Below are 16,569 nucleotides of genomic sequence, written 5' to 3' on the forward strand. Positions count from 1 at the left end.
GACAACCACTCCGACAACAATCGCTATCATTCTCGCAAAAAAAAAAAAATATTGCGCTCGGTCCGACGCTGCCAGGCTTGTTACTGTGCAACATCCCCCTGGAGGACTTTGGAGATGCCGCCTATATGCTGTGATGACTTCCCCTTGGCTGTGTAGCAGCAGAGGAATTTCTGGGTGCAGATTGGACCACTCCTCCCTCTCTCTCTCTCTCTCTCTCTCTCTCTCTCTACTCCAGTCCTCGCTGGTGAGAAAAAAGGGGGAGGGTGGTCTTGCAGCAGACGGAAAGGAACAGGACTTTATTGAGGAGTATAGCTGCGACGGAGAGAGGGGGAGGAAATAAGCATCGCCTTGCGGATGGTTGCGACGAGAAAGAGAGTGTGGGGGGGGTGGGAACGCAGAATACCGCGCAGAAGCCACTAGCCACTTTGTGCCGCTTTGTTTAACTTGTTGATGCGGCGTTATCGCGCGGGGTTTGTGCCGCCGTGCGTGTGTGTGTGCCTGCAGCAGGAGGCGACATGGCAAGTGGTCTCCAGCGAGGATTTGATTAAAGTCCCCGGAGCAGCCTTCCCTAAGGTGGGTGCTTTTGTTCCACCTTCGGCTCGGAGGAAACAAAAAGAGCGGACGTCAGTTTGCCGCAAAGTGATTGGCGGTGCGCGGGGATTGGAATGCGTCTAAATTGTCACCGGGTTCCCTTGAGCCGGCAAGCCTGTCCTCATCCCCCGTAGACCGACTAACCCCCCCAGCCCGGGGGCAGTGTGATAACCGGAGCGCGACACTTCTTCCAGGTCAGCATGGCAGCAGGTGTGGCGGCGTGGCTCCCCTTCGCCCGCGCGGCGGCCATCGGCTGGATGCCCGTGGCCAGCACCCCCATGCCCGTCCCGCCGCAGGACAAGCGCAAAGCCCAGGACGGTCTCATCATCCTCAACGTGAGCGGCACCCGGTTCCAGACGTGGCGGACCACGCTGGAGCGCTACCCGGACACGCTGCTGGGGAGCACCGAGAAGGACTTCTTCTTCCACGAGGAGAGCGGCGAGTACTTTTTCGACCGCGACCCGGACATCTTCCGGAACATCCTGAATTTCTACCGCACCGGGAAACTGCACTACCCGCGCCAAGAGTGCATCTCGGCCTACGACGAGGAGCTGGCCTTTTTCGGGATCATCCCGGAGATCATCGGGGACTGCTGCTACGAGGAGTACAAGGACCGGCGGCGCGAGAACGCCGAGCGGCTCCAGGACGACGAGGAGATGGACATGACCAACGAGGCCACGCCAGTCGACCTGACGCCGCGGGAGTACCTGTGGCGCGCCTTCGAGAACCCGCACACCAGCACCCTGGCGCTGGTCTTCTACTACGTCACCGGCTTCTTCATCGCCATCTCCGTCATGGCCAACGTGGTGGAGACGGTGCCGTGCGGGATGCTGCCCAACAGGTCTAAGGAAGTCTCCTGCGGGGACCGCTACGCGCTGGCCTTCTTCTGCTTGGACACGGCGTGCGTCATGATCTTCACGGTCGAGTACCTCCTGCGCCTCATCGCGGCGCCCAGCAGGTACAAGTTCATGAAGAGCGTCATGTCGGTCATCGACGTGGTGGCCATCATGCCTTACTACATCGGCCTGGTCATGACCGACAACGACCAGGTGAGCGGCGCCTTCGTCACGCTGCGCGTCTTCCGGGTCTTCCGGATTTTCAAGTTCTCCCGGCACTCGGCGGGCCTGCGCATCCTGGGCTACACGCTCAAGAGCTGCGCGTCCGAGCTGGGATTCCTGCTCTTCTCGCTCACCATGGCCATCATCATCTTCGCCACGGTCATGTTCTACGCGGAGAAGGGCTCCACGGCCAGCAAGTTCACCAGCATCCCGGCAGCCTTTTGGTACACCATCGTCACCATGACAACGCTGGGGTAAGTCAACCGAGCCCTTTGACTGGCGACGACGTCAAAATGAGACGATCCCGCAGTGCCTCGTCGCTTTCATTTTCTTCAGGTAGTTTATATTTAATACAAAGCGGCAATTAGAGTGTCTGATCATTGTTAGAAAGCAATTATAATAAAAACGAGACGAGGCAATTCCTGGAGGAGTTGCGTGTGAACGCTCCGATGCTGAAGTTGAACTGAAATGCTGACAGAATGTAGTATGAATGTAAGAATGTTGAAGAGTTTGAATTTCCAGGAAAACCGGAATTTTGTTTGGAACTTGGGAACGTGTTAGTTTGAATGTCCAGGATGAGTGGAATGTGTTGATGTTGGAATGGTTTGAATAGGTTCAAAAATCTCAATGGGAAATTCCTGGAAATTTGGGAATTTTGGGAAAAGCGGGATTTTTGTCTTTAAATTATTAGGAGCTTTATTGTCCTGAATAAGCTGAATTGGTTGGCGTTGGAATTGTTTAAATCGATCAAGAAATGTTGAATTAGTAACAGTTTTTAATTGAGCAATTCCTGGAATTTTTCTAGTTCTTTAACTAACTTGGTTTTTCTCCTGAATATGAGGAGTGTTTTGACGGTGGAACGGTTGAAATCGGTTGAGAAATGTGGGAGTTGTGCAACTTGTAAAAATGTCCCATTCATTTCAATGGGAACTTCCTGGAAATTTGGGAATTTTGGGAAAAGCGGGATTTTTGTTTTTAAATGATTAGGAGCATGATTGTCCTGGATGAGCGGAATTGGTTTTGCGTTGGAATTGTTTAAATCGGTCAAGTAATGTTGAATTAGTAACATATTTAGTTGAGTAATTCCTGGAATTTTTCTAGTTCTTTAACTAATTTGGTTTTTGTCCTGAATATGAGGAGTTTTTTGACGGTCGAACGGTTGAAAAATGTGGGAATCGTGCAACTTGTAAAAATGCCCCATTCATTTCAATGGGAACTTCCTGGAAATTTGGGATTTTTGGGAAAAGCGGGATTTTTTCCCCCTAATGATTAGGAGCATGAATGTCCTGAATGAGCTGAATTGGTTGGCGTTGGAATTGTTTAAATCTGTCAAGAAATGTTGAATTAGTAACAGTTTTTAATTGAGAAATTCCTGGAATTTTTCTAGTTCTTTAACCAACTTGGTTTTTGTCTTGAATATGAGGAGTTTTTTGACGGTCGAACGGTTGAAAAATTTGGGAATTGTGCAACTTGTAAAAATGCCCCATTCATTTCAATGGGAACTTCCTGGAAATTTGGGAATTTTGGGAAAAGCGGGATTTTTGTTTTTAAATTATTAGGAGCATGATTGCCCTGAATGAGCTGAATTGGTTTTGCGTTGGAATTGTTTAAATCGGTCAAGAAATGTTGAATTAGTAACAGTTTTTAATTGAGAAATTCCTGGAATTTTTCTAGTTCTTTAACCAACTTGGTTTTTGTCCTGAATATGAGGAGTTTGTTGACGGTCGAACGGTTGAAAAATGTGGGAATTGTGTAACTTGTAAAAATGCCCCATTCATTTCAATGGGAACTTCCTGGAAATTTGGGAATTTTGAGAAAAGCGGGATTTTTGTTTTTAAATGATTAGGAGCATGAATGTCCTGAATGAGCTGAATTGGTTTTGTGTTGGAATTGTTTAAATCGGTCAAGAAATGTTGAATTAGTAACAGTTTTTAATTGAGAAATTCCTGGAATTTTTCTAGTTCTTTAACCAACTTGGTTTTTGTCCTGAATATGAGGAGTTTTTTGACAGTCGAACGGTTGAAAAATGTGGGAATTGTGCAACTTGTAAAAATGTCCCATTCATCTCAATGGGAAATTCCTGGAATTTTTGGAATTTTGGGAAAAGCGGGATTTTTGTTTTTAAATTATTAGGAGCATGATTGCCCTGAATGAGCTGAATTGGTTTTGCGTTGGAATTGTTTAAATCGGTCAAGAAATGTTGAATTAGTAGCAGTTTTTTAATTGAGAAATTCCTGGAATTTTTCTAGTTCTTTAACCAACTTGGTTTTTGTCCTGAATATGAGGAGTTTTTTGACGGTCGAACGGTTGAAAAATGTGGGAATTGTGCAACTTGTAAAAATGCCCCATTCATTTCAATGGGAACTTCCTGGAAATTTGGGAATGTTGGGAAAAGCGGGATTTTTGTTTTTAAATGATTAGGAGCATGATTGCCCTGAATGAGCTGAATTGGTTTTGCGTTGGAATTGTTTAAATCGGTCAAGAAATGTTGAATTAGTAACAGTTTTTAATTGAGAAATTCCTGGAATTTTTCTAGTTCTTTAACCAACTTGGTTTTTGTCCTGAGTATGAGGAGTTTTTTGACGGTCGAACGGTTGAAAAATGTGGGAATTGTACAACTTGTATAAATGCCCCATTCATCTCAATGGGAAATTCCTGGAATTTTTGGAATTTTGGGAAAAGCGGGATTTTTGTTTTTAAATGATTAGGAGCATGATTGCCCTGAATGAGCTGAATTGGTTTTGCGTTGGAATTGTTTAAATCGGTCAAGAAATGTTGAATTAGTAACAGTTTTTAATTGAGAAATTCCTGGAATTTTTCTAGTTCTTTAACCAACTTGGTTTTTGTCCTGAGTATGAGGAGTTTTTTGACGGTCGAACGGTTGAAAAATGTGGGAATTGTGCAACTTGTAAAAATGCCCCATTCATCTCAATGGGAAATTCCTGGAATTTTTGGAATTTTGGGAAAAGCGGGATTTTTGTTTTTAAATTATTAGGAGCATGATTGCCCTGAATGAGCTGAATTGGTTTTGCGTTGGAATTGTTTAAATTGGTCAAGAAATGTTGAATTAGTAACAGTTTTTAATTGAGAAATTCCTGGAATTTTTCTAGTTCTTTAACTAACTTGGTTTTTCTCCTGAATATGGGGAGTGTTTTGACGGTGGAACGGTTGAAATCGGTTGAGAAATGTGGGAATTGTGCAACTCGTAAAAATGTCCCATTCATTTCAATGGGAACTTCCTGGAAATTTGGGAATTTGGGGAAAAGCGGGATTTTTGTTTTTAAATGATTAGGAGTATGATTGTCCTGGATGAGCTGAATTGGTTTTGCGTTGGAATTGTTTAAATCGGTCAAGTAATGTTGAATTAGTAACATATTTAGTTGAGTAATTCCTGGAATTTTTCTAGTTCTTTAACTAATTTGGTTTTTGTACTGAATATGAGGAGTTTTTTGATGGTTGAACGATTGAAATCGGTTGAAAAATGTTTTTAAATGTTTTTAAATGATTAGGAGCATGATTGCCCTGAATGAGCTGAATTGTTTTTGCGTTGGAATTGTTTAAATCGGTCAAGAAATGTTGAATTAGTAACAGTTTTTAATTGAGAAATTCCTGGAATTTTTCTAGTTCTTAAACCAACTTGGTTTTTGTCCTGAATATGAGGAGTGTTTTGACGGTGGAACGGTTGAAATCGGTTGAGAAATGTGGGAATTGTGCAACTTGTAAAAATGCCCCATTCATCTCAATGGGAAATTCCTGGAATTTTGGGAATTTTGGGAAAAGCGGGATTTTTGTTTTTAAATTATTAGGAGCATGATTGCCCTGAATGAGCTGAATTGGTTTTGCGTTGGAATTGTTTAAATCGGTCAAGAAATGTTGAATTAGTAACAGTTTTTAATTGAGAAATTCCTGGAATTTTTCTAGTTCTTTAACCAACTTGGTTTTTGTCCTGAATATGAGGAGTTTGTTGACGGTCGAACGGTTGAAAAATGTGGGAATTGTGTAACTTGTAAAAATGCCCCATTCATTTCAATGGGAACTTCCTGGAAATTTGGGAATTTTGAGAAAAGCGGGATTTTTGTTTTTAAATTATTAGGAGCATGATTGCCCTGAATGAGCTGAATTGGTTTTGCGTTGGCATTGTTTAAATCGGTCAAGAAATGTTGAATTAGTAACAGTTTTTAATTGAGAAATTCCTGGAATTTTTCTAGTTCTTAAACCAACTTGGTTTTTGTCCTGAATATGAGGAGTGTTTTGACGGTGGAACGGTTGAAATCGGTTGAGAAATGTGGGAATTGTGCAACTTGTAAAAATGCCCCATTCATCTCAATGGGAAATTCCTGGAATTTTGGGAATTTTGGGAAAAGCGGGATTTTTGTTTTTAAATTATTAGGAGCATGATTGCCCTGAATGAGCTGAATTGGTTTTGCGTTGGAATTGTTTAAATCGGTCAAGAAATGTTGAATTAGTAACAGTTTTTAATTGAGAAATTCCTGGAATTTTTCTAGTTCTTTAACCAACTTGGTTTTTGTCCTGAATATGAGGAGTTGTTTGACGGTCGAACGGTTGAAAAATGTGGGAATTGTGCAACTTGTAAAAATGCCCCATTCATTTCAATGGGAACTTCCTGGAAATTTGGGAATTTTGGGAAAAGCGGGATTTTTGTTTTTAAATGATTAGGAGCATGAATGTCCTGAATGAGCTGAATTGGTTGGTGTTGGAATTGTTTAAATCGGTCAAGAAATGTTGAATTAGTAACAGTTTTTAATTGAGAAATTCCTGGAATTTTTCTAGTTCTTTAACCAGTTTGGTTTTTGTCCTGAATATGAGGAGTTTTTTGACGGTCGAACGGTTGAAAAATGTGGGAATTGTGCAACTTGTAAAAATGTCCCATTCATCTCAATGGGAAATTCCTGGAATTTTGGGAATTTTGGGAAAAGCGGGATTTTTGCTTTTAAATGATTAGGAGCATGATTGCCCTGAATGAGCTGAATTGGTTTTGCGTTGGAATTGTTTAAATCGGTCAAGAAATGTTGAATTAGTAACAGTTTTTAATTGAGAAATTCCTGGAATTTTTCTAGTTCTTTAACCAACTTGGTTTTTGTCCTGAATATGAGGAGTTTTTTGACAGTCGAACGGTTGAAAAATGTGGGAATTGTGCAACTTGTAAAAATGTCCCATTCATCTCAATGGGAAATTCCTGGAATTTTTGGAATTTTGGGAAAAGCGGGATTTTTGTTTTTAAATTATTAGGAGCATGATTGCCCTGAATGAGCTGAATTGGTTTTGCGTTGGAATTGTTTAAATCGGTCAAGAAATGTTGAATTAGTAACAGTTTTTAATTGAGAAATTCCTGGAATTTTTCTAGTTCTTTAACCAACTTGGTTTTTGTCCTGAATATGAGGAGTTTTTTGACGGTCGAACGGTTGAAAAATGTGGGAATTGTGCAACTTGTAAAAATGTCCCATTCATCTCAATGGGAAATTCCTGGAATTTTGGGAATTTTGGGAAAAGCGGGATATTTGTTTTTAAATTATTAGGAGCATGATTGCCCTGAATGAGCTGAATTGGTTTTGCGTTGGAATTGTTTAAATCGGTCAAGAAATGTTGAAGTAGTAACAGTTTTTAATTGAGAAATTCCTGGAATTTTTCTAGTTCTTTAACCAACTTGGTTTTTGTCCTGAATATGAGGAGTTTTTTGACGGTCGAACGGTTGAAAAATGTGGGAATTGTGCAACTTGTAAAAATGTCCCATTCATCTCAATGGGAAATTCCTGGAATTTTGGGAATTTTGGGAAAAGCGGGATTTTTGTTTTTAAATTATTAGGAGCATGAATGTCCTGAATGAGCTGAATTGGTTTTGCGTTGGAATTGTTTGAATCGGTCAAGAAATGTTGAATTAGTAACAGTTTTTAATTGAGAAATTCCTGGAATTCTTCTAGTTCTTTAACCAACTTGGTTTTTGTCCTGAATATGAGGAGTTGTTTGACGGTCGAACGGTTGAAAAATGTGGGAATTGTGCAACTTGTAAAAATGCCCCATTCATTTCAACGGGAACTTCCTGGAAATTTGGGAATTTTGGGAGAAGCGGGATTTTTGTTTTTAAATGATTAGGAGCATGATCGTCCTGAATGAGCTGAATTGGTTGGCATTGGAATTGTTTAAATTGGTCAAGAAATGTTGAATTAGTAACAGATGTAATTGAGAAATTCCTGGAATTTTTCTAGTTCTTTAACTAATTTGGTTATTGTCCTGAATATGAGGAGTGTTTGAGTGGTAGAACGGTTGAAATTGGTTGAGAAATGTGGGAATTGTGCAACTTGTAAAAATGCCCCATTCATTTCAATAGGAACTTACTGGAAATTTGGGAATTTTGGGAAAAGCGGGATTTTTGTTTTTAAATAATTAGGAGCATGATTGTCCTGAATGAGCTGAATTGGTTGGTGTTGGAATTGTTTAAATCGGTCAAGAAATGTTGAATTAGTAACAGATTTAATTGAGAAATTCCTGGAATTTTTCTAGTTCTTTAACCAACTTGGTTTTTGTCCTGAATATGAGGAGTTTTTTGACGGTCGAACGGTTGAAAAATGTGGGAATTGTGCAACTTGTAAAAATGCCCAACACCAACCATTTAGACGATTCAAGTTTTTTTTACCATTTTCCCAAAAGTTCCCGATTTTCCCGATTTTCCCGAAATTTCCTAATACTATTTACTACTTCAACGTTTCTTGCCCGATTTAAACAATTCCAACACCAACCAATTCAGCTCATTTAGGACATTCATGCTCCTAATAATTTTTTAAAAATCCCGCTTTTCCCAAAATTCTCAAATTTCCAGGAAGTTCCCATTGAAATAAATGGGACATTTTTACAAGTTGCACAATTCCCATATTTTCAATCTGATTCAAACTGTTCCAACTTCATATAATATTCATCTTATTTAGGAATTGTGTGCTCTACTTCAACAATTCTAAAAAAAAAAATTCCCGGGTTTCCCATAATTCCTTTTTATTTTTTATCTTTTTCATTTTCCCCATTCAAAATCAATTTTTCATTTTTCACCCAATTCAAACTATTCCACCTTCAACATATACCACCATCCTGGAAACTACTACATGTTTTCCAAGTTCAAAAAAATTCCAGGAATTCCATAATATAATTTCTCAATTCAACATGTCACTACTTCAACATTTCTCAACTGATACTTCAAGTATTTAGACCATTACATTTTTTTTTTACCATTTTCCCAAAAATTCCCGATTTTCCCGAAATTCCCTAATACCATTTACTACTTCAACATTTCTTGCCCGATTTAAACAATTCCAACACCAACCAATTCAGCTCCTAATGATTTTTTTTTAAAAAGCCCGCTTTTCTCAAAATTCCCAAATTTCCAGGAAGTTCCCATTGAAATGAATGGGACATTTTTCCAAGTTGCACAATTCCCACATTTTCCATCTGATTCAAACTGTTTCAACTTCAAAATATTCAGCCTCTTTGGGAATTGTGTGCTCTACCTCAGCAATTTTTAATAAATTCCAGGAAGTTCCCATCAAAATGAATGGGACATTTTTCCGAGTTGCACAATTCCCACATTTTCAATCTGATTCAAACTGTTCCAACTTCAAAATATTCAGCTTATTTAGGAATTGTGTGCTCTACTTCAACAATTCTAAAAAAAAAAAATTCCCGGGTTTCCCATAATTCCTTTTTTAATTTAATTAATTTTTTTAATTTTCCCCATTCAAAATGATTTGTCCATTTTTCAAACTGCCACAATTCCCACATTTTTCAACCGATTCAAACTATTCCACCTTCAACATATACCACCATCCTAGAAACTACTACTTTTTTTCCAAGTTCAAAAACATTCCAATCATTTTTTTAAAATCCAGCTTTCCCCCAAATTCCCAAATTTCCAGGACGTTCCCATTGAAATGAATGGGACATTTTTCCAAGTTGCACAATTCCCACATTTTCAATCTGATTCAAACTGTTCCAACTTCAAAATATTCATCTTATTTAGGAATTGTGTGCTTTACTTCAACAATTCTAAAAAAAAAATTCCTGGGTTTCCCATAATTCCTTTTTATTTTTTATCTTTTTCATTTTCCCCATTCAAAATGATTTGTCCATTTTTCAAACTGCCACAATTCCCACATTTTTCAACCGATTCAAACTATTCCACCTTCAACACATACCACCATTCTAGAAATCCAAAGTAATTTTTTTCCAACTTCAAAAAAATTCCAGGAATTCCGTAATTCCATTTCTCAATTCAACATGTTACTACTTCAACATCCCTCAACCGATTTGAAAAATTCCAACACCAACCATTTAGACCATTCAAGTTGTTTACCCTTTTCTAAAAAAAATCCAGATTTTCCCGAAATTCCCTGATACCATTTACTACTTCAACATTTCTTGCCCGATTTAAACAATTCCAACACCAACCAATTCAGCTCATTTAGGGCATTCATGCTCCTAATCAATTAAAAAAAAATCCAGCTTTTCCCAAAATTCCCCAATTTCCAGGAAGTTCCCATTGAAATGAATGGGACATTTTTCCAAATTGCACAATTCCTACATTTTCCATCTGATTCAAGCTGTTCGAACTTCAAAATATTCAGCCTGGTTGGGAATTGTGTGCTCTACCTCAACGAATTAAAAAAAAAATTCCAGGATTTCAGTTCAACTTCAGCATTGGAGCATCCACACACCTCATCTAGTTACCCTCTGTGTTCCTCGGCCAATCAGAAGGCCGAGTGAGGATCATGCATGGACTGGACGTGTCCTGCACATGTAAAGATCTCACAAGTCAAACAAAAATGACTAACGCCCAGGTACCGTGTCAGCGCTTCTATTCACTGAAGTGGCACACAATTATGGACATATGATGATTGCATCCGAGTCGGTTAGAATTCAATTTGTGTATGCATTGACGTGCGCACTCAGCCAGTGGCCCTGGGTGGGTTGCGTAATAATATTAATAATCTCCACACCATGACTCTGCTGTTGTGTCGGCTGTTGTGTTGCCATCGTTCAGCACCGCTCCAGCCTTCTGGGTGCGGTCCGAGGTGCTGAAAAAGGCGCGTCAATGATCCAACAGGCTGCCATCTGCTTTTTTTTGTGTGTGTGTGTGTGTGTGTGTGTGTGTGTGTTTTTACCTTCTGGGAACAACAAAGCACAACGTGGGCTTTGGCCGACAAGGGGCGTGATGGCGAGTCGTGCAGTGGGGGGAATAACAATAATCAGGCTGTTGTTTAAAAATAAATGTTTTTCCGTTTTTTTTATCGACAAAACCCCAAAAGAAGTAATCACGTTGTGTAAATGGTAAATAAAAAGAGAATACAATGATTTGCAAATCCTTTTCAACTTATATTCAATTGAATAGACTGCAAAGACAAGATACTTAACGTTCGAACAGGAAAACGTTATTTTTTGCAAATATTAGCTCATTCGGAATTTGATGCCTGCAAGAAGTTTCAAAAAAGCTGGCACAAGTGGCAAAAAAGACTGAGAAAGTTGAGGAAAGCTCATCAAACACTTATTTGGAACATCCCACAGGTGAACAGGCTAATTGGGAACAGGTGGGTGCCATGGTTTGGGTATAAAAGCAGCTTCCATGAAATGCTCAGTCATTCACAAACAAGGACGGGGGTGAAAGTCACCACTTTGTCAACAAAAGCGTGAGCAAATTCTCGAACAGTTTAAGAACAACATTCCTCAACCAGCTATTGCAAGGAATTTGGGGGGTTTCACCATCTACGGTCCGTAATATCATCAAAAGGTTCAGAGAATCTGGAGAAATCACTGCACGTAAGCCATGATATTAAGGAACTTCGATCCCTCGGGTGGTACTGCATCAAAAAGCAACATAAGTGTGTAAAGGATATCACCACATGGGCTGAGGATCACTTCAGAAAACCACTGTCAATAGCTACAGTTGGTCGCGACATCTGCAAGTGCAAGTTAAAACTCTACTATGCAAATTTATCAACAACACCCAGAAACGCCGCCGGCTTCGCCTGGCCCGAGCTCATCTAAGATGGACTGATGCAAAGTGGAAAAGTGTTCTGTGGTCTGACGAGTCCACATTTCAAAGTGTTTTTGGAAACTGTGGACGTCGTGTCCTCCGGGACAAAGAGGAAAAGAACCATCCGGATTGTTCTAGGCGCAAAGTTGAAAAGCCAGCATCCGTGATGGTATGAGGGTGTATTAGTGCCCAAAGGCATGGGTAACTTACACATCTGTGAAGGCACCATTAATGCTGAAAGGTACATACTGTCATGTCTGTGTAGTCATGTTTTGTTTTAGTCATGTTTAGTTTAGTTATTGGACTTTTTAGTTTCTGGCTTTTCACTCCCTTGTCTTGTTTCCATGATTACCCATTAGTTTCACCTGTTCCACGTTTGGACTCATTGTGCACTCTTGTTTGTCACCATAGCAACCCATTAGTTTTCACCTGTCACGTCACGCACCTGTTTCACGTTTTGAGTCACGCACCTGCTTTCACTAATCATGTCTGTAGTATTTAAGTTCATTGTTTTCAGTTTGTCGTTCTGACGACATCCCGCATTTATGCTCTACACACTCTTCATCCTCTTAGATCATGCTTCATGTCCCATGCCAAAGTAAGTTTTTGTTCCAGGTTTATAGTCGTTTTGGTTTCATAGTTTGTTGTCCGCCATTGTGCGCGCCTTTTGTTTTTTTTGTAGTTATAGTGTTTAAATAAAAATGTACTTACATTCCCGTCTCGCCCGAGCCAACTTTCCGTTGCATCCCGGAAAAGCAAACACCCAGGACCAAGTCTTGACACATACAGGTTTTGGAGCAACATATGTTGCCATCCAAGCAACGTTATCATGGACGCCCCTGCTTATTTCAGCAAGACAATGCCAAGCCACGTGTTACAACAGCGTGGATTCATAGTAAAATAGTGCGGGTACTAGACTGGCCTGCCCGTAGTCCAGACCTGTCTCCCATTGAAAATACGTGGCGCATTATGGAGCCTAAAATACCACAACGGAGACCCCCGGACTGTTGAACAACAACAAGCAAGAATGGGAAAGAATTCCACCTGAGAAGCTTCAAAAATGTGTCTCCTCAGTTCCCAAACTTCACTACTATGCAAAGCGAAAGCCATTTATCAACAACACCCAGAAACGCTGCTGACTTCGCTGGGCCCGAGTTCATGTAAGATGGACTGATGCAAAGTGGAAAAGTGTTCTCTGGTCTGACGAGTCTACATTTCAAATTGTTTTTGGAAACTGTGTACGTCGAGAAAAAGAACCATCCGGATTGGTGTAGGCGCAAAGTTCAATAGCCAGCATGTGTGATGGTATGGGGGTGTATTAGTGCCCAAGGCATGGGTAACTTACACATCTGTGAAGGCACCATTAATGCTGAAAGGTACATACAGGTTTTGGAGTAACATATGTTGCCATCCAAGCAACGTTACCATGGACGCCCCTGCTTATTTCAGCAAGACAATGCCAAGCCACGTGTTACATCAACGTGGCTTCATAGCAAAATAGTGCGGGTACTAGACTGGCCTGCTTGTAGTCCAGACCTGTCTCCCATTGAAAATGCATTATGAAGCCTAAAATATGAGAAGGGAGACTGTTGAACAACTTAAGCTGTACATCAAGCAAGAATGGGAAAGAATTACACTTGAAAAATGTGTCTCATCAGTTCCCAAACGTTTACTGAGTGTTGTTAAAAGGAAAGGCCATGTAACAAAGTGGTAAAAATGCCCCTGTGACAACTTTTTGCAAGTTAATGATTTTTTGCAAAAAAGAAACAAGTGTGAACATTAAATATCTTGTCTTTGCAGTCTATTCAATGGAATATAAGTTGAAAAGGATTTGCAAATCATCGTATTTAGGAATTACACAACGTGCCAACTTCACTGGTTTTGTACATCAAAAATCCCCACAGGGTCCACTTTAAATGATGTAGGGAAGCAATTCCTCGGAAGAAAACAATTCAGATTTGTCCCAAACTGGGTAAACAAATAATAACAACCGAGATTCCAATCCAGCAGCATGGTGCATGACTGCACCATCATTTTGGCTATTTTCGCTCTGTGGTCGTTCTAGACATAGTTCCATTGGTTCTATTGTATTTCTACCTCTCTCATGTGTCGACCTATGCTAACCACTCTTCAATTTAGCAGCAGTACTCACCAAAGTGACATCTGGACAGTAATTAATGGTATGCACAATCCAGGGCTTAGATCCAAGGGACTGCCACCTCCAGCTCAGCTCAGGCGCTGCACAGATATAAAAAAAAAAAGATGTCTCGGGGAGGCACTTATCGATGGGGTGGAAAGTCGATATGGCGGCGTCACTTCTTTGTGTTCCTCAAGAGGCGTTTGACGACTATATTCCGGTTTGTGTCGATGCACGGGGGATTGAAAGAACTTGGTTGTGGGGATGTGAACGACTCACCCGAGTGGCGGTCGGGTGCATACGTTGGTTTTAAGGTCACGACGTGAGACTTTGCCATGTTTATTTTAGGGAAGACGCAACAGCGCAGACGAGTGTGTCGGTATTTTTAGGAAATTAGAGTTCTTTGTTAATCCTGGATTATGCTGCAGCGTCACAGCGCCAGCTTGTCCCCCTCACACCCCTCCAAAATCCCGCAGAGCTTGGCGAGCAATTCCAAAAAAACTCCACCGTCATTATTGTGTGAATGCTCCGAAACATTCACACAATTCATCTATTTGTTAAACTTCTTCTTCTTCTTGCCATTCTTGCTTGATGTACAGCTTAAGTTGTTCAACAGTCCGGGGGTCTCCGTTGTGGTATTTTAGGCTTCATAATGCGCCACACATTTTCAATGGGAGACAGGTCTGGACTACAGGCAGGCTACTAGTACCCGCACTCTTTTACTATGAAGCCACGCTGTTGTAGCACGTGGCTTGGCATCGTTTTGTTGAAATAAGCAGGGGCGTCCATGAAAAAGACGTTGCTTGGATGGCAACATATGTTGCTCCAAAACCTGTATGTACCTTTCAGCATTAATGGTGCCTTCCCAGATGTGTAAGTTACCCATGTCTTGGGCACTAATACTCTTTTACTACGAAGCCACGCCGTTGTAACACATAGCTTGGCGTTGTCTTGCTGAAATAAGCAGGGGCGTCCATGATAACGTTGCTTGGATGGCAGCATATGTTGCTCCAAAACCTGTATGTACCTTTCAGCATTAATGGTGCCTTCCCAGATGTGTAGGTTACCCATGTCTTGGGCACTAATACTCTTTCACTACGAAGCCACGCCGTTGTAACACGGGGCTTGGCGTTGTCTTGCTGAAATAAGCAGGGGCGTCCATGATAACATTGCTTGGCATTGTCCTGCTAAAATAAGCAGGGGCTCAAGAAGAGGTGCTTTAAGACATGGCTAGCCAGCTGGCGGCTAACAATCGTCCGCAGTCAACAATGTTTTATGTCAAACACTGATGACATCTATTAAACAAGACAAGAAGCAAGGACTTAAACAGAGACAGAATTAAATTTGGCTCAATTGAGGAGAGACGCGTTAGACACTGTACCCTTGCACAGTGTCGTCCCACGCCCCCGACGGAAGAGTGTACGCCTCCTCTTTTAGTTGGACTTTCCTTGATTACATGGCAACAGCTGTTTCTAAGGGACGGGGGTCGTAAACAGCCATCGCCTTTGGTTACAGAACAGTTCAAAGAAAAGGTGGTAAACAGTCCACAGAAAAGGTCGTAAAACAGTTCAAAGAAGAGGTCCCTGTAGGGGAGTCAGGTCCTGCTTCCTCTTCACTTTGTAGATCTCGGGTCAAGACAATATCTTTCTGTTGATTACAATACATGAAAGAAACAGAACACCTTCATGTTGCTTAACATCCTACACAGTGGAGTTTTACAAGCCTTCTCTTGGTAGGTTCAAGACAAGAAGCAAGGACTTAAACAGAGACAGAATTAAATAGGCTCAATTGAGGAGAGACGCGTTAGACGCTGTACCCTTGCACAGTGTCGTCCCACGCCCCCGACGGAAGAGTGTACGCCTCCTCTTTTATTTGGACTTTCCCTGAATACATGGCAACAGCTGTTTCTAAGGGACGGGGGTCGTAAACAGCCATCGTCTTTGGTTACAGAACAGTTCAAAGAAAAGGTGGTAAACAGTCCACAGAAAAGGTCATAAAACAGTTCAAAGAAGAGGTCCCTATAGGGGAGTCAGGTCCTGCTTCCTCTTCACTTTGTAGATCTCGGGTCAAGACAATATATTTCTGTTGATTACAATACATGAAAGAAACAGAACACCTTCATGTTGCTTAACATCCTACACAGTGGAGTTTTACAAGCCTTCTTCTTGGTAGGTTCAAGACAAGAAGCAAGGACTTAAACAGAGACAGAATTAAATAGGCTCAATTGAGGAGAGACGCGTTAGACGCTGTACCCTTGCACAGTGTCGTCCCACGCCCCCGACGGAAGAGTGTACGCCTCCTCTTTTATTTGGACTTTCCCTGAATACATGGCAACAGCTGTTTCCAAGGGACGGGGGTCGTAAACAGCCACCGCCTTTGGTTACAGAACAGTTCAAAGAAAAGGTGGTAAACAGTCCACAGAAAAGGTCATAAAACAGTTCAAAGAAGAGCTCCCTATAGGGGAGTCAGGTCCTGCTTCCTCTTCACTTTGTAGATCTCGGGTCAAGACAATATCTTTCTGTTGATTACAATGCATGAAAGAAACAGAACACCTTCATGTTGCTTCCCATCCTACACAGTGGAGTTTTACAAGCCTTCTTCTTGGTAGGTTCAAAGACAGCTTTTGTCTTCTCGCCGGGAACTCATTGACACACAAAGTTAGATACAATTATTCTAACATTTTAGCTACTTCTAAATCACTAATCCTGGTCTACATGGCGACAAATAAAGTATGTTTCTTACAAGTATCA

The 16,569-nt window shown here is 41.1% G+C and overlaps 1 protein-coding gene across 2 annotated transcripts in view; it reads left to right on the forward strand.

The window, feature by feature from the left end:
• The first annotated feature begins 367 nt into the window (after positions 1–367).
• The window catches only part of LOC133572001 (A-type voltage-gated potassium channel KCND2-like), a 166,670-nt gene continuing 150,468 nt past the window's right edge, over positions 368–16,569 (forward strand). For both annotated transcript variants that reach the window (XM_061924594.1, XM_061924595.1), the window contains exon 1: positions 368–1,903. In XM_061924594.1, coding sequence (XP_061780578.1) covers positions 792–1,903 — 1,112 coding nt within the window. In that variant the 5' untranslated portion in view covers positions 368–791. The remainder of the gene's footprint in view (positions 1,904–16,569) is intronic.

Source organism: Nerophis lumbriciformis, linkage group LG29, assembly GCF_033978685.3.
Source record: "Nerophis lumbriciformis linkage group LG29, RoL_Nlum_v2.1, whole genome shotgun sequence".
NCBI lineage: Eukaryota > Metazoa > Chordata > Actinopteri > Syngnathiformes > Syngnathidae > Nerophis > Nerophis lumbriciformis.